A 17,379-nucleotide genomic window follows, 5' to 3' on the forward strand; every position below is an offset into this window, starting at 1 on the left:
ACAAGAGAGAACTGGATACCCTCAAAAGTACTCACCATTGGCCCCCTGGAAACTGACTGCAGGGGCAACCAATCAGAACAGGAAACATCTGGGCACCCCCAACATTAAGAAAGGGGAGGAGGAGATGCTTTAATGTCCCAGTGCTCTTCCAAGGGCCTAGGAGAGCTTCTGCCTTGAGGATATTCATGCAAACTGTGTGCTCACTCCTGTGCGTAGCCTGTTAGGAGCTGCAGCCCTGAAGCTGGCCAGCAGGGGGCAGGCAGCCACATCTCCAGCTGTGCCCACTGTGCCTGCTGCAGCCTCTGGAAACTGAGAAGCATCATCCAGAGGCCTTTCTGGCCATCCACCTGCCTCAGGCACAACATGCACCTCCTATCATTAGCAGCCATCTCCACATTCTGAGCTGGATTGAGGCTGGTAAAGGGCCTCTGAGAACATCTCAGTTATTCATACAGTGACTGTGTCAGGAGCACTCACCCTGCAGCAAGCTTTGTGTTCAGTCCTGGATGTGGAGTGAAAAGAATCCCTGTGGCCCCTGCCCAACAGGATCTCTATATCTGGAAGGGGAGGTGGACCAAAGCATGAGGGCAAACACAGGGTCAAAGAAGGAACAAGTGGTATAGAGGAAGCTACACAGGGTACAGGGAGGAGGGCTATGGCACCATAAAGTAGGAGGGGGTGGCCCAAAGGACACATTGAGGTGACACTTGCACTGTGAGTAGAAAGATGAGAGGATCCAGCTCTGTAAATGTGTGGTAAGAGGGTGCCTGGGAGAAGGCACAGCAGGGGAAGAAGCAGTAGCAGAGGGATGGTAGCAGTTTGATATGGTCATGAATTCTAAAAATAGATATTGGATTATATGTTTAATCTGGTCTGTACCTGGGTATGATTGAGTTATGATTGGGGCTTTGATTATGATTGGTCCACATCATTAGGCTGTTGAGTCAGCACCACTTGGTGGGTGGGGACTCAAAGATAAAAGGCATGGCAAAGGTCAGAGTTGAGGGGTTTTGATGTTTGAGTTTTGCTGTTGGAGTCTGATTTTAAAGCTGTAAGCTGGAGCCCCAGGAAGTAAGCTCACAGAGGAAAGAGGAGTAAGATGCTGGAGGGGAGGAACCCAGGAAGCCCAAACCCTCACAGACATCAGCAACAATCTTGCCTCATCGTGAGAGAATAGACTTTGGTAAGAGAAGTAACTTATGCTTTATGGCCTGGTACCTGTAAGCTACCACCCCAAATAAACACCCTTTATAAAAACCAACCATTCCCTGGTATTTTGCATCAGCAATCCTTTGGCTGACTAATACAGGGACCGTGGCCAGAGGAGACTAAGAAGGCCACTGCTGATGGCAGAGCCTCACCTGAGGCTTACCTGGGGGAGCAGGTGCTTCCCAGGTCTGCTATGTTGATCAGCAAGATTCACATTGGGATGGTGTCCAGAGAGGGAGACTTCACTCACAAGGGAGAGTGGTGAAGACAGAAAAGCACTTTGTGTACGCCTTAGGGGGGCATCCACATTTAGCCATTTTGTTTAGCGGTGAGTCCCGAGGCCAGGGCTCTCTCCAAGGGGGGTTCCTGGGGCTGCTTGTCCCTGGAAGTAAAGATGTCAGGGAAGCAGGGCACAGGCAGAACAGCACAGATGTTGAGAGGACACACTTGCCTCTGACCCTCCATATAGTGAGAAGCTTCTGGAAGGATTTCTGACCCAGCAGGAATATCTGACTTTCACCTCATTTCAACCACATCAAGAAACAGACTGAGACAGCAATCCAGGAGTGAAAGTGAGTCTATGAAGATCACACAGTCCTACCCGGGGCTGTTTTGAGTTGTATTCGATGTTACCTCCATCACCTTCCTGCTTATCCATGTCTATATCTGTGAATTCAATCTGTTACACAAGACTATGGGGTTTGCAGCGTTCGCCCCACATTGACGTGACCATGTGCCCAGGAAGCAGATGCTAGAATGATTCCCAGTGTATTGGGCAGGAGAGTTGGGAAGCCTCAGAAACTAGTGTGGTGTCACAAAACTGAAAAGAACAGGGAGCCGGGTCTGCACCCAGGTGCGTCTCCTCCTAGCCAGGGCCCAAGCTGATCACAGGCCTTCCAGGAAGCTGTGGGGAGGGACGTGTGGCAGAACTTTGACCAGTTAACAAGATGATCTGGGTGAGGGGGATAGACAGACTGAGGGACTTTTGTGGAGTTTTTAGTGCTGAGAGGGCACAGGGAAGGGGTCCAAAGGAGGTGACCTCACTGCCTTTGTCACAGACCCAAAAGAACTTGGAACCCTGGTAACCAGGCCCCCAGAATCCAGAGGCAGCCCCTTCCCAGCTCACTTGGCAGGAGACGCTCGAGAGAGCAGGATGTTCTCCTGCTGTGTTCGCAGACCCCGAGGCTCAGGCCTCAACCAATGTAGGAATGAATCCTCTTCCAGTTGCTTTCGAAATTGGCTCAGGCCTCAGGCACAAAGCCCCAGGCCACTGACCAGGAGGTCCCCAAAGGTAACATGGGGTGAGCTAGGAACAGCCAACGAGCACCTGCCACTACAGAGCTCCTGTCCCATCCACCACATGTCCCATTCACCACACAGTGTGGGGGAGGCATAAGCAGGGTCCACCTTGGGAAGCAGCAGGCTGTCGGGGATGGGAACCCAGTAGGTCCTTCCCTGTCACCTGCCAGGCCATGGCTGGAAGGGTGGGAAGGTGTGTCTTGGGGGTGGCTCCCATGTGGACCAGTGTTAATCCTGAGCCCTGAACTGTCATCTCCTCTCCAATGGGGCTGCAGGGAAAGGGTGACCCCCATTTGGGCCTGACCTGGATCTTGGCTCCAAGAAGTGCTGCATCCCCTGTGGTTTGGGGCAGGCCTCTCACTGACCCTCTTGTCCCACCTGCCGGGCACTGTGTTTGCAGAACTTCATGCAGATGGTGGGGGAACAGCTGGAGGAGGGGCTCATCTACGCCGTCTACATAGAGAAGGTGCAGGTCCATCGAGGCCCTGGCCAGGGCCAGCACTGGTACCAGGTGGGAGCAGGGATCAATGTGGTATGAAAGAGAAGGTGGGGGGGGTCCCCAGGGCTTATATCCTCTCTGGCATTCCCCACTTTCTCTGCCAGGGCTTTCTCCCCTGATGTGCCCAATATCCCACTTCCCAAGGTACTTGGGGCCCACAACCCCCTACCACACTGCCATTCCGTGGACCAGGGGAGGTCACTTCAAAAGTTTAAGAACCTCAGAAAGGAGGCTTTAGCAGGGATTTCCCTTCAGGGTGGGTGTACGTCAGATCTCTGTGCATTTTGCTGCTGTATTTGTTTCCACTTCTTGGCCCCATGTCCCCGGGCAGCAGTCTTCATGACTATCCTCCCACACCTGCCCCAAGCCACACAGCTCCTCTCCTTAGGAGGGTTCTTGCCATCTCCCATGACCATCCCCTTGCCCTTCTCAGGTCAGGAACTGAGGCCTGACTTGGCTACCCATATTCCAGAAGCGAGGAGGCTTAGAGCAGCGATTGGGCCTTCAGTGCTGCTTGACCTGGAACATTCCTTTCCTTTTCCCCTTTCAGCACTGCTGTCCTGAGCACCAACCATGGGTCCTAAGCAATATTCCCTCCCCCCATCCCAGTAGAGGCTCTGTGGAATGGGCAGGGTGGGCAGAGGACACCCAGACAGCCCTTTCACCAGCAAGCGACACAGAAACTGCCTAAGGCTGGAGCAGGTCCATCACCATATGCTGTCTCTGTGGGTAGCAGCATCCCTGCAGCCCATATGGAACTGTGTCTTTGCATTTTCCTTTATTTTCTGGTCTTAGTTCTGGGTGGCAAATGGCATCATGTTGTGGCTTTGTCCCCAAGAGCAGTGGAGGAAGTTGTTTACTGACCAAGTGGGTCTGCTGGCCCCTGCGCTGTCAGTTCAGCTCTTCGGCCCTGCAGTGGGGTTTCTCTCACCAAGGACACCCAGGCCCTTGTCCTTTGCCAGGTCTGGAGTCTCCTCTTTCAATTACCTCCTCACCTCCAAATCAATACGGAGGCCAAGGACCTTTCTCTGCTGGAGGCACGCATGTGACCCTGGGCCTCAAGGCGCTGAGGGCTTGGATACAGCAGGACTGGCCAGAGCCCAGCCTCTCCTGGGGGTCCCCAGCTCTGCCCCTCAGCACATGTGACTCTTCTTCCCACCCTAGAGGATGAACGTCTGGGCCCGCTCGAGGGAGGAGCACCGCATGGTGCGCATGGTCAAGGCAGGCCCGTGGGAGAACCTGGCCGAGCACCTGGTGCCCGCCTTCCGGGAGGGGGACCTTGTCTATGTCAAGACCTTCCTGGGGACATACCGGGTGTTCACCACCACCGAGCAGGTCCTGCACCTGTTGTTCAGAAGGTGAGTGCCCGCCCCATCCCTGCTGCCTTGACTGCTCTGCCACCAACTGACTTGTGTCTCAGAAATGTCATTTCACCCACCGGCCTCAGTTTCCTCCTTGGGCAGGAGGGTGGTCAGGGCACCTACCTGCAAGGTTGACTGTCAGGACTAAGAGGGAGGACGCATGGAAAGTGCTTCCCTGAGCCTGGCTCCCTGGGCAGGGCGGCGGGAGGGGCAGGGTTGTTCCTTAGCAGGATTTTCCTCCTCCCAGTGAAGAGGCTCCTGGGCTCCCCCCCTAACTGACCCCGAGTTTCCTCTTTACTCAGGGAGTTTGAGGTCCCTTTTGGGCCTCTGACCTTGGTGGGTCAGAGCAGGGACCAGTGTAGCCTGTCAGAGGGGTCCAGGCCCACCCTATGCCTGAGAAGCTGCCACTTAGGGCACTTCTTCATCAAGTGTATACATCAAGTGTCTACTAGGTACAGGCACTTCCTTAGGCAGCTTCACACAGTGAACAAAGCCAGCCAAAGTCCCTGCCCTTCTGGGTTCCATTGGAGTTGGGGCTGCAGGCTGTAACAGGTGTCAGCTTAAGCATGGGGTACTCTCAGAGAGTCAGCCGTGACATGCCCACGTCTCCCCTAGATATGGACGGAGCCTCCGTGGCAGAGACAGGCAAGGAGGATGCCTGGAAATGAGGAAGTGAGTGTATCTGGGGGGAGGGGAGGGGTTCCCTCACCAGAGACCGGTGTTGGAGTTTGGGGGACAGGTGGCAGGGAAGGCCTGGGCAGAACACAGGGCACCACCCATCTTATGAGCTCCCTGGAGCTTCCCCCTCCACTTGGAGAGGTGTCCAGGGAAGCTGTGGGTGGGGTCCTGGGGCACTGGCTGCAGAGGACCCTTGCCCAGCACAGCCCAATCACACCCCAGGAGCCCAAACACCACCTTGTGCAGAACCACAACAGGACGTGGTGAGCAGCCAGCTCCAAAGCTGCCCTGACCTCACTCCTGTCTGCCTGCATGGATGGCAGGGTGGCTGCACTGCTGTCGTTTGGGAGGGGAGTGTCAGTGGTAAGAAGAGACACACACGATACATGGCAGAGGATGAGGCAGCTGTGCAGGGCAGAAGTTGCTTGGGGGGAGGGCCACGAGGACCTGGGGGAGGAGAACAGATCTTCTCCCCTTATCACTGACATATTGAAGAAGCTCCCACTGTGTGTCCATGCCTGGCTATGGAGAGACCAGTCAAAACCTCTCCTGTCCTAAAGGACCTGATTTTCCAGCGGGAGGGTCCCTGGGGCAGCGTGGAAGGAAAGGTCCGTGTCTGACTCTGCTGTCCTCTCCTGCCCTCAGCACCATCTCCTCACTGCTGGGCACCTGGGTGGACCAGTATGCTGAGGATTTCACAGAACCTCCAGACTCGCCCTGCCTCAAGCTGCTGGTGGGCTACGCCCAGGTGTATCTTCCTGGCTCTGCCCTGGAGTGTCAAGCCATAGCTCTACTGTCATGGAGGAGCCATCTGGAGCCCATTGAGACAGAGCCAAAGGGTGAGGGTGCCTCAGGATGGGAGCATGTGAGATTGTGGGCTGGACCCATAGGCAGGGACTACCAGGGGTTGCCACCAGGTCAGGAACAAAGAGGAGCCCCAGAGAAGTCACCTGGAGACTGCAGTCTGGGAATAGTTTTTGGGGCTGGATCTTCCCCAGAAGGCAGTGGAAGCTTAAAGTGGGAGCTTAAAGACACTTAAAGACATTCACGGTTTGGAACTTACCTCTTCTGCAGCTCCTTTGTCAGCCCCAGAGCTGCAAATGTCTCCAGGACAACATCCACTGCCGGTTGCACCACCTGTGGCAGTCACAGGAGCACTTGCAGAGCCTGAAGAAGCTCCATCTCCACCTCTGCTGCCATCTCCTGAGTTTGTCCCAGTGCCTGGACAAGAAATGGAGCCTGAAGCATTATGTGATGTAGCACCAGCTCCGGAGCTGCAGGTGGCTCTAGCACCACCACAAATTCTACCCACAGAGCTAGGGCCTGTGACACCTGTGGAGGTACCATCCATGCCCTCTCTGATGGTAGAGCCAGCTCCATCCTCAGATGTTGCACCTGCAGCCATGCTGGAAGAAGTCACATCACCATCTCTATCACCAGTTCCTGAACTGGAGGCACTCCCACCACCACCTCCAGTGTCACCTACACATCTTAAGCCAGTGCCCTTTTTGGAGCCCCAGCCTCTTAACTTGCCTTCAGCAGCAATGGCTCTTGAGGGGGAGGCAAGTCTGGCACCAGCACCAGAGCCACTGCCAAGGCTCGACCCAGCACTGGGGCAGGCCACACCCCCGGAACCTTCCTGCACCTGTACTTTGCCTTTGGAAATCAGGCTGAGTGAGGAGACGGCTAACCTCCTGGCTTTCCCTCCGGAGCTGGTGGCACAGCAGCTGACCCGAATGGATGCGGTGAGCAGCTGGACATGATAGGGTGGGGCTGGGAGGCTCTTCCTTGCAGGAACTGCTGCCCACCTTACCATCCCCTGAATCAGAATCTTAGGAAATGGGTCCAAACCCTGGCTCGACTCCCAGAGTTTCAACCTGGGAAAGTTTACTACTCCCTAAGCCCACGCTTCACTCCTCTGGAGAGTAGATATTGGACAGTAACCATCCCTGCCTCATGCACTGACTGGGAACATGACATGAGAGCAAAGAAATAGAAAGCCTGAGGGGTCTTCATCCTGGGGGCTTGAAGGGGCTCACTGAGGTGCAGCCAACCCCATGGTGTCCACACAGTGCTGGTGCTCTCCATCACATTGACACTAGACAGGCCCTTATGCATACTGGATCCTTAGGCAGGGACCCAAAGGCTTGGGTCCCCACAGGGACTGTGCACCTGACCACATGGCACCCGAGGATGCATTATAATGAGGGGTGATGGTGCTACCTGGGCCTGTGGAAGTCTGAGGCATCTTGGGGGCTGGGGGCTGTGAGATGGACTTGAAAATGGAGCTCTCTCCCCTGCAGGCCTTGGGGCTGAGGACTCTAGAGTGCTAGGTCCCCTTAGGGATCAAGGAAAACACCCTGTCCTCAGCCTGCCAAGCCCCACCTGAGACCACTGGACCCTGGCCTGGGTCAGGAGGGCCTAGGGGATCTGAGCTGGGTGCGGTTCCTGACATCCCCTCCTCCCCAGGATCTCTTCAAGAAGGTGGTGCCCTATCACTGCCTGGGCTCCATCTGGTCCCAGCGGAACAAAAAAAGTAAGAAAGAAATGGCGCCCACTGTCCATGCCACCATCACCCATTTCAACCGGGTGATAGACTGCGTCATGTCCACCTGCGTCGGGAACCAGAGCATGGAGGACCCAGCCAGGGCCAGGGTGGTGGAGCACTGGATCGCGGTGGCCAGGGTATGCTCAGGGGGCTCTCTCTGGTGTCCTGAAACCCCACTTTATACTTATCGGCTCTCAGGACCACAGGCCCTCCCTGGCCTGTAGCACAGCCCTACACTCTCCTCCCTTACCAACCAGGCCACCTCTTCAGGATGGCTGTGGGTGTCACTCTGTGTCAATGACATGCCTCAGGGCCTCCCTCAGTGTCTATCTCATCCTGGGAGTGGACATCAGCTGTGGGAGCTGAAGCTGGAGCAGGGGGACACTCAGACCCACTCTCATGGTGTATCTTTCTTCCTCCCAGGAGTGCCGAATCCTCAAGAACCAATCGTCCTTCTATGCCGTCATCTCTGGTCTCCAGAGTTATCCACTCCTCTGTCTATTGAAGACATGGGAGGAAGTTTCCAGGTGGGCAGGCCTCTCTCTAGGGGACATAAGATTGGGCCAGGGACCCGGGGAAATCGCCACATAGGGAGCCTGGGAGGCAGCAGCTCCTGGGTAGGACCAGGCAGATTGTGGCTCCAGGCCTCCATATCACCTGAGGTGAGCTGTTTTGCCTCAACACTGCTTCCCTCCTCCATCCCTTATGGGGTGGAGACAAATGGGAGCGTGTTAAGTGTGCTTCTCAGCAACACACTCTGTCCAAATGAAAAAAGCATGTGCAAAAAGAGCTGCTCATGGAAAGGGATGGGGGTCCCTGCTGTGCACACAGGAGAGCTCAGCTCACAAGTCCACACTGTCCTGCAGTGCTCAGATTTACCCAGTTTCAACACCATCCACCCAGGCAGTCCGAGTCCCAAGCAGCTAAAAGAAGGTGGTTCAGCCCTTACTCCCTGCCACCCACTCCCACCTTTTCCTTCCTTCTCTCCCTCCCTCAGGGACAGCTTCTGCCTCTTTCTGACTCTGTCAGAGATTTACTGGAAGGAGCACAACCTCTCCCATGGCAGTGAGCTGCTCATCAAGGTAAAGAGGAGGCTGGGGTCAGGGCTCAGGGGTGGGGTGGTTAGTTTTCCCGCAAAGTTTCTGTGAAAATATCCAGCCTGGCCTATTCTGGAAGAAGACGAAGAAGGGTATGTTTCACTCATGGGCAGAGGAAGGGGACTGTTGTAGGGCTCAGTGCTGTGTCCTCACATCACGGATGAAAAAACGGGCTCAAGAGAGCAGTCTGCATGCACAAGGTCGTGCTGGGGACATTGGGCATGTGGTGGCAGCAGATTTCCCACAGCCCACTCTGCCCAGCTGTTCAAGACCCACAGGCCCGTGGGTGAGGGGGTGGGCCTCACTGACCTCATTCTCCACCCTGGCAGAAGTCCATCTCTAAGTTCTCCACCCTGGAGGCAAATCCCCAAATAGTCCAGAGGCAGCACCAGCAGCAAGAGAGGGTGAGTGTGCCTGAGGTCAGAGGAGTTGGGGTGAGGGGGCCTCCAAAGCAGGATGGGGGCCCTTCTCAAGCCTGTCCCTCCAGTCCACTGAGCCTGGAAAGCCTCCCTTCAATGTCCCTTCTCCTGACCTTACGGCAGTGAGCTGTGGGAATCCTGGGGATCCCCTTGCAGCCAGTCAGAGCAAGAAACTTGAGGAGCTGACTCAGGGTTGCTGGAGGAGGGGAGGGGTACACACAGTTACTGAAGAAAAGTCAGTCCTGGGAGGTGACTGCAGAGGAATTTGGGGTCTTTGGAGGCTTTAAGGGGAACTTAAGGGTTATAGCCAAGTGTCCTAGAGGAGAGCTGGGTGGTCCCTGGAGTCTGAGACTGAGGAGTTTCCCAAGTGGAGTCTTGGGGGCACCTGAGAGCCTGTGCTCATCCCCACCCTATCCAATGCCACAGGGCGACATCCAGGGTGTGGTCCCATGCCTGAGAACCTTCCTCACGCAATTTCTGCTCTTGGAATATGCCATGCCAGAGTATCTGGATGTGAGTAGTTTGGGGGTCAGGGCAGGGTGGGAAAGGGGCCCTGAGGCTTGGGCAAACAGGTCCTTCATTGAGCCCTGAGCTCTCAGCAGTGAGCACATCATGTCTCCTGGGAGCCTCACAGACGCCCTGGGAGCTGGGGTGCCATGGCCTTCTTACCAAAGAGTAGATGGAGGCTGGTCCAAGGGGCCTTCTCTCCATTGGTTCATCACAGGCTTGGGCTGGAAGGTCTCTCTGTCACCACTCCCAGTCCCCACTCCAGGAACCGAGGGGCCTGCCTGAGTCCATCTGTGGTCTGGGCTGCCCAGTGCATGTCGAACCTGCAGTAGTAAAGCATGACAGGGGCGGAGGGGCAATGGGCTTGGCAATGGCTAGGAGCTCCTTTATGATGAATGCAAACTCTCTGCCTTCCAGGGAAGGAAGATCAATTTTGAAAAAAAAAGAAAGGTGAGTAGCTGTGGCCATCACTACAGGGGTGGGCCTGGGGTGGGGTCGGGATGATCAACAGAGACCCTCCTGGGCAGGACACTCCTGGGCTGCTCACAGCTTCCTCTGAAATTGAGGGGGATAGTGGGTGGGGTTGTGCATGGGATGAAGAACAACTTGTAGGAGGATGAGCTGTGTGAAGTCAGCCCTGAGGGCAGGGAGAGCCTGGAAGGGAGTGAAGAGGTGGGGGATCCACAGGACTAAAACCAGCCCCTGGACCCCATCCCACCCAGCAAGCCCACCCAGGCTTTGATGGTACATCTTTCTTTCCTTGGACCCAGGAATACCAGATGGTGGCGGAGCTCCAGCAGCTTCAGGTGGGCTGCTGCTATGAGGCCCTTGTGCCACATGAATCATTTGGAGCCTGGTTTGCAGCCATGGAGCAGCTCAGTGAGAAGAACTGGTGAGGCCAGGGCAGAATCAGGCCATAGTAGGGGTGGGATGGTCCTGGTGGCTCCTGGTTCATCATAAGACCTGTTCCCTGAAGACATCTGGGGCATGCAAATGACAGTTGCTTTGGGGGCACTGGGAGGGATACATGACGTGTGGCTCTGGGAAGCACACAGCTACCATGCTGTGCTATAGCTACCACCTGTCTCAGGAGCTTGAGCCCCCATCCCAGTTGGCCAGTAAGAGATTCAAAGCCAAACACCTACTGGAAGGCATCAAGCTTTGGAGCAAAAAGTGATTTCCCTCTCCTGGGCGTTAAGTGTGGGTTGTCTTTGGACTCAGGGAACCATCAGGCTAAGCATGGGCTTAGGAAGACAGATGATTTAGCCGTAGGATCTCAACTTTATACCAAAACAACCCCGTGAATGTGGCAAGTTGCCCCATCTCTGGGCCTGTTTCCTATTCTTGAAATGGGATGATGCTGCATGATCTCTGAGGTAGTCAGAGCATTTAGCAGGGTGTAGTGGGAGCTGTGCAGAGATTTGTTTGCATCCTGGGGGAAGCCCCCAAAGTAAGCTGACCCTCATTTCCAGCCGCCAAGGAAGACATGTGTTGGGCAGCCCCAAGAGCAGCCAGGAGGCCAGGGCCTGAAGGAACAGGAACCAAGGGGAAGAGGGGGGTCCAAAGAGGTGTGGGTCACATCAGGCCCTGTGACTGCTAGACAGAGCTTGACTTTCTCACGGGGGAGACAGAGCCACTGAAGGGTCAGAGGAGAGAAGGGACAGCAGGTGACTTTTGGCCTCAAAGTGGAGGTTGAGCTGTTGCATGCAGATACCAGCCAGTAAGGGCTGCTGCTGTGACCAGCATGCACAACAGACTCTGCCCCAGGACAGTGGCCATGAGGTGTGAGCAGGGGTAGATGCTGGATAGGATGTGCATATGGAGCCACCTCAGGCCCCCTGCACAGAGACTGGTTAGGAGCCTTGTTCCATAACCATCCCAGGTCTTCCTCTCTTGTGGCCAGGAGCAGGGGTAGTTTCACTAAGCTCTCACTTGTATGACCGATGTCCTGATCCTGCCTCCAGATTGGCCCTCATTTCAAGGTAACTGCATTCTAGACCTTGCTGGAGCCCAGGGCAGTCCACAGGGCCCACAGCACCACTCCTGGGCCTGCTCCTTATCCCCATAGGGGAGAGAAAATTCAGCATCGAATGCACACAGAGCATGCCTGTGCACAATAAGGGTAACTGTATTCTCAGTGAGCTGATCCCCCTCTCCCAGCCATTAACCCAGGCAAAGTAAAATAACCCCCACCTTTCCTAGAAGTGGGTTCTAAATCCTCTCCCATCTTTCAAATGAGAAATTGCAGCTGTGAGGTCGGAAATAGGGCAGAAGGACCTGTCCCACAGAACAGGAAGCCTGAGGACTGGAGCAATGAAGAAAGGAGATGAGTCACCATGTCACTGAAGCCAGAGCAGGAACTCCAGCCTGGTGTTTCTTTCTAGCTTGTTCTAGGCCAAGAAGACAGATGGAAAATAGGGTCAAAGTGTAAATACTTTAGGATCCCGCTCAGAAGGCCTGGCTCAGGTGGTCTTTGCTGGGCCTTAGTAGTCTTGTCCTGGGTAGTGCTGGGTTTGGTGTATGTGCACTGGGTTCTAGAAAGTCAATTTCAGCCCCTAGATCTTGAGAAGTGAAGCTGGCAGGGCATGGTGGTGAGAGTACATGACCTCATGGCAGCTCCATTCTGAGGATGGCAGTTAGGAGTCAGAGTCACTCTTTCAATAAGTGTCCTTCATTGCTAGCTGCGCCTCTGCAGAGGCTTTCCTTCAGGCAGGTGTCACTCCCAGGGCTTCTTTATGGTCCTGGAGTTGGAATAGGGAATTGAGGTCCCTGGCTGAGGCCTTCTCTCATGTGGGCACAAAGGGTTGGGGTGTCCTGGGGTCCTCCAGGGCACAGCTGGCCACCCTTCTACCCTGCCCCCCAGTGCTGCAGATCCCACACAGTGCGAAAGTTTACTACACTATGGATCCCTCAGCTCATCACCATTTTCTTCTCCTGAAGCAAAACACACCTGTGGATGCCAAGCTGAAGAACAGAGCTGCCTCAGCCCTTCTGGGGAGTATGCAGAAGGGACCCAAGTTCCAAAAGGGGAAATTCTAAATGGCCCTGATGCCTCCCCCTTCCCAGGTCTGCCTGCCATGTAGTTTTGCTCACCCCAACCTCAGTGGACCAGGCCAGGCAGGCACTTCCCTGATATATGTCCCTGATATATGTATGAAATAATCCACTTTCTTTATCAATAAAAAAGAGTTTCTAATTCTCTTTATTGAACAGGCCTGTAAGTAAAGAAAATCTGGTAGCAAAATCCTCCTCTCAGGTGCAGATTGTGGTCTGTAAATGCTATTTTCCATGAAAAGAGAAGAGGGCACCTGGGAGGTATGTGTGAGTCCAGGTCTTGGACAGGAAGTGCATGAGAGGTCCCTGACAATTCTTGCATCTGGAGAGCAAGGAATGCACCAAAACCCACGGGACAGGTTTTCAAAACATGAAAGGAGCCAATTGCAGGGTCTTATGGTCAAATCTGGAACATTTGGTATCATCATAGCCAGAAAGTACCAACAACTCCAATGGCCATAAATGATGAAGGCTTACAGAGAGTGTAGTTTATGCATCAACTGGGATATTCTCAGCCATAAGACATAATGAAGTAGAGACACATGCTGGAATGGGAGGGGCCTGAAGAACATAATGGTAAGTGAAAGGAGCTGGACACTAGTGGCCACTCACAGGATCCCATTGGTATGAAGTTTCCACACTGGGCAAATCCACACAGAGAAGATAGATTAGTGGTCGCTAGGGGCTGGTTGAGGGTCGTAGGGGGGAAGTTAGTGCTATTGGGTCCAGGATTTCATTTGGGATTGATGAAACTTTTCTGCGATCAGGTAGTTGTTATGGTTTTACAACCTTCTGAATATACTAAATACTCTGACAATGGCACTTTAAAAGGCTAAAGTTATGGTATGTTAATTATTTTTAAAGATTTATTTTATTTATTTCTCTCCCCGTCACCCTCCTCTCCTCTCTGTGGCCACTCACTGTGTGTTCTGTGACTGCTTGCCTTCTCGGCAGCACTGGGAATCTGTCTCTTTTTGTTGTGTCATCTTGCTGCATCACCTCTCCTTGTGTGCAGCCCCACTCGTGGGTGGGCTGACCTTTCTTCGTGTGGGGCAGCTCAATATGGGGTGTACTAAATTTGATCATGGGGTTCCCTATGTGGGGAACACCCCTGCGTGGCATGGCACTCCTTGTGCAGCAGCGCTGCACGTGGTCCCGCTCACCACACGGGCCAGGAGGCCCTGGGTTGGAATCGTGGGCCTCCCATACAGTAGACAGACTCTCTGTCAGTTGAGCCACGTCCATTTCCCTGGTGTGTTAATTATATCTCAGTAAGACTGAGTTAAAGTCCATACTGGAAGTCCATAATATAGTTTGCCCTGAGTGGGCATTGATAGCTTGTGAAATAGACAAACACCTGCACGTTCACTGCTGGTCTTAAGAAAGGCTCAGGGGCTTTCAGAGACTGGAGGATTGGGGAGTGGCCAGGTGAGTGGCTCTGACCCTGGCTCTGATCTTTCCCTGGGACTACATCTGTCCCCACCCCTCCACAACCTGCCCGGCCTCCTGGGAATGGCATCTCTCCTCATGTATTTTGTGTGGAGCTCAGAAAGTGTCTTCTCCTTACCCGGAGCTTCTGTGCAAGCTGTTTGATTCTGGGAGTCTGCCACAGGGAACAAAATGTCTTTGTGGGAATTTGTAAAACAGCAGGTGGTGACAGCTGTCAGACACTAGTGTACTGGTTGGTAAACTACCATGGCCTTGAGTCCCCCAAGCACCAGCCTAGACTCCCTGTCCCTTTTTTGGGACCCAGGACCCTCTGTGATCTGGCACCTAAAGGGTTCATGCTTCATGGCAGGGGCCTCAGGACCCCGACCAGGACTGGTTTTCTTTCTCTTGACCAAGCTGCCTGCCTAGCTCCTCAGGTGCCTCTGCCCACTCTCACCCTTGTCCTGACTACCTCAATAAATTTGTAGCTGTGGAACTACAGAGAAAATCCACCCACAATTCAGAAAAACAAAGGAAAGAAGGTACTCTCAGGCCCTCACGTTTCTAAATCTCACACTGGCCCCCCGATCTTCCCCTCCCTGCTCCCCCTCACTCAGGCCTTTAAGCCCCCCTGGGGCTGAGAGGCCCCTGACCAGGCAGTTCCTTCCCTGCCTCTTCCTCTCCTCCAGTCTCCAGAACCCCAGGAGGCCACATCACCGCTGAGGAAATCCGTCCACACTGGGGAATGCATGGCAGCAGCCTCAGTCAATCCCTCACCCCAGGTGTGACCCCCCATCCAGTCTTCCTGAGATTTCTGCTCACCCACCCCCAGCCTCACACAGCAGGCTGGCCTGTGCTTCTGCGGAATTTGTTCTCTTTCTCCCCAGTCAGGGTGGCAATAATTATTTCATCCTTGCCTGTTGCACAAGTCTGGGGCAAGTTTTGTTTTGACAACACCCAGTGTGTCTAGGGTCTTTGTCTATTCTGATAGGCTAGGATGAAATATGCTGATTACCACCTCAATAAAAGAAAGTTTACACACACTCACATAGGACCATGGGGAACAGACAGAAAGGAGTCAGCCTTGCCAAGAGCTCATTTTAAAGAAACCTCTGTCCTCTCAAGAAGACATTGCACTATTGCTGTCTTAAGTTTTTGACACATTGCCTTTTTAAAAAGCTGTTTCCAGAGAGCCCACTTATTCCTAGAAAAAACCAAAGTCTACATTTTCTTTCGCATCTTACATGTGAAGAAATGTGAGGCCCAGGGAGTGAAAGAGACATATCAGAGTCTCAGCAGAGAGGAGAGGAGCTGCCTTGGGAACGTGGGCTTCTAAGCCCCAAGCTCCATTTTCCTTCTACCACTGTAGAAATAAAGGAGTGTGGCTCCCAGGCAAGTGTGGCTGAATGAACCCACATTTAATGTGATGATTTCCATTTTTACCATGCCTCCTTCTATCCCATGTTTAAAAAAGCAAAGCCATTTCAGGTCATTGTGAGGCCAGAAGAATGAAAGAACCTAGTGGCTACATCAGGAAGCCACAATTGGCAAGCAATATCAGGTGGGGGCATCAGGGAGCTAATTGGAACCAGGAGCCCCACCAAGGTAGCCCCATGGCCTGCATTGACAAACCCTGATGGCATGGCCCTAGAGCTCCCTCTGCTGGCCAAAGCCCATCCAAGCTTTTCCTGCTCATGTCTGGGAGCCACCAAGGGCTCCTGGGGGTGGTGGGTGGTTGTTGGCAGAAGGGCCCCAGGAGAAGGGCCCTGTGTCCCCAAGAAGGGGAGGGAAGGTAATTTACATTGAAATGTAACTACATTGAAATGTAACATTTTTAAGCACCTAAAGGAAGGGCTTGTCTAATAAACATAGCCTGCAAGCTGAAGGAATGAGAGAGCTGACCCAGAAGTAAGCTGAGAACATCAGTCAACAAAGAGAAAAGGCACAGCGAGGCAGGGAGCAGGAAGTGGGGCCTGAGAGGAGCTGAGCTGGTGTCCAGGAGACTCAGAGAAAAAGAGAGCAGCCAGGCACCAGTCTCCTTGTCCACTGTCATCTGCTCTATTCTTACTCTAGGGCTCCAAGAACTAGTTTGCCTGGGCCCCTGCTTCTTGAACCAAATTACTGAGCAACACAGAACCTGGCCAAGAGTGGGTGCCCACCAACTGTTTGAACCCATGTTCATAGGTGCATGTGTTTTCCAAGTGATCTTATCTGTGCATCTCCCAAAAACCATTGCTGACAATAAGACAATGGTGGCTTCTGAGGTTCAGGAGTTGTGATTCAAGGGATGCCTGAATCCTGGAAGTTCCCAGGGTCTCTGCAACACCCCTAGTGCCATGTCTGATCCTGGACACAGGAGGAATCGGCTTGGGACACAGAAGAACAGGTACTCCTGGCTCTCCACCTCCTGAGATTTGATCAGTTCCTTGAAATGTCATCACATTTGTCCTCATTCATTACATCTGCCCATGGCTGGATCCCTGGATAAAAGAGAAGTCAACGGCACTGAGATGAGCTTCCTCCTTGGTATGTGTCTTGCCTAATAAGTTCTCAAACTTCCAGAGTCACTGAATGTCAGTGCTGAAGGATCACCTTGTCTTCCATCCATCAGGAATAAGGTGTGTTCTCTGGCACATCCTATGGAACAAAGCTCATTTGTCACCTTTTCTAAGAAGTCTTCCCTGGCATTCCCCAGGCAGATGAATAGTTCCCTCCTCCAAGTTTCCATAGAACATTTCAGGTCCATTTATTACAATACTCATGCCCTTAAATCACAGACAGTTGTTTTCCTCTTTTCACTCCTTCTTGTGAACTTCCAAGGGGGAGTCATGCTTTATACATTTGAACCCCTCCTAGCCCTTATGTGCACAAGGCACATGCTGGGCACTGGGATTCAGTGCTGAGTGGGACTGGATCCTGCCCTTGGGGAGCTCAGAAGCCATTAGGGAGAGGTTTTTAGGATGATTGCTGCAAGAACACCAAGTGAGGCCACTGATGGTGGCAGGGCCAGGTCTTGGGAGCCATCCTGCATCCAGGTGGAGGCACCTACATGGAGCTGGAGCTTGGTCAGGCTTGGCTGAAGGCAAATGCAGAGGCTTGATGGCAATGCTAGTCTTAGATCTTGTTTAGATTAAATTAATCCAAGATAGTGGTAGGGAAGGGACTAGAACCAAGTGCTTCTGACTTCAGGTCTATTGGCCCCTCCACCATGATTGTTATCAGTAAGTGAAGTTATGGTTAAGCAAGTCATCCATCATTGCCTCATTTCTTTAGTCCTTCC

General features: G+C 53.4%; 1 protein-coding gene and 1 long non-coding RNA gene across 2 annotated transcripts; both read left to right on the forward strand.

Moving 5' to 3' along the window:
* Positions 1-4,156: 4,156 nt before the first annotated feature.
* Positions 4,157-9,236, forward strand: LOC131275972 (ral guanine nucleotide dissociation stimulator-like). Its single transcript, XM_058287837.2, has 8 exons — positions 4,157-4,365; positions 4,984-5,040; positions 5,692-5,885; positions 6,121-6,791; positions 7,516-7,731; positions 8,018-8,121; positions 8,592-8,676; positions 9,021-9,236. Exons 1-8 carry the CDS (start codon positions 4,175-4,177, stop codon positions 9,234-9,236), a joined length of 1,734 nt encoding a protein of 577 aa, XP_058143820.2. The 5' UTR covers positions 4,157-4,174.
* Positions 9,237-9,554: 318 nt separating this feature from the next.
* On the forward strand, positions 9,555-10,597 carry LOC131275966 (uncharacterized). The gene is made up of 3 exons (XR_009183435.2): positions 9,555-9,623; positions 10,035-10,067; positions 10,388-10,597. It is a non-coding gene; the product is annotated as an uncharacterized lncRNA (long non-coding RNA).
* The last annotated feature ends 6,782 nt before the right edge of the window (positions 10,598-17,379 follow it).

This window comes from Dasypus novemcinctus, chromosome 25, assembly GCF_030445035.2.
Source record: "Dasypus novemcinctus isolate mDasNov1 chromosome 25, mDasNov1.1.hap2, whole genome shotgun sequence".
Classification (NCBI taxonomy): Eukaryota; Metazoa; Chordata; class Mammalia; order Cingulata; family Dasypodidae; genus Dasypus; species Dasypus novemcinctus.

Coding starts and splice junctions, on each gene's coding strand:
- LOC131275972 (XM_058287837.2), top strand. CDS start 4,175: ATGAACGTCTGGGCCCGCTCGAGGGAGGAGCACCGCATGGTGCGCATG. Junction 6,792..7,515: donor AGCTGACCCGAATGGATGCG/GTGAGCAGCTGG, acceptor CCTCCTCCCCAG/GATCTCTTCAAGAAGGTGGT. Junction 8,122..8,591: donor ACATGGGAGGAAGTTTCCAG/GTGGGCAGGCCT, acceptor TCCCTCCCTCAG/GGACAGCTTCTGCCTCTTTC.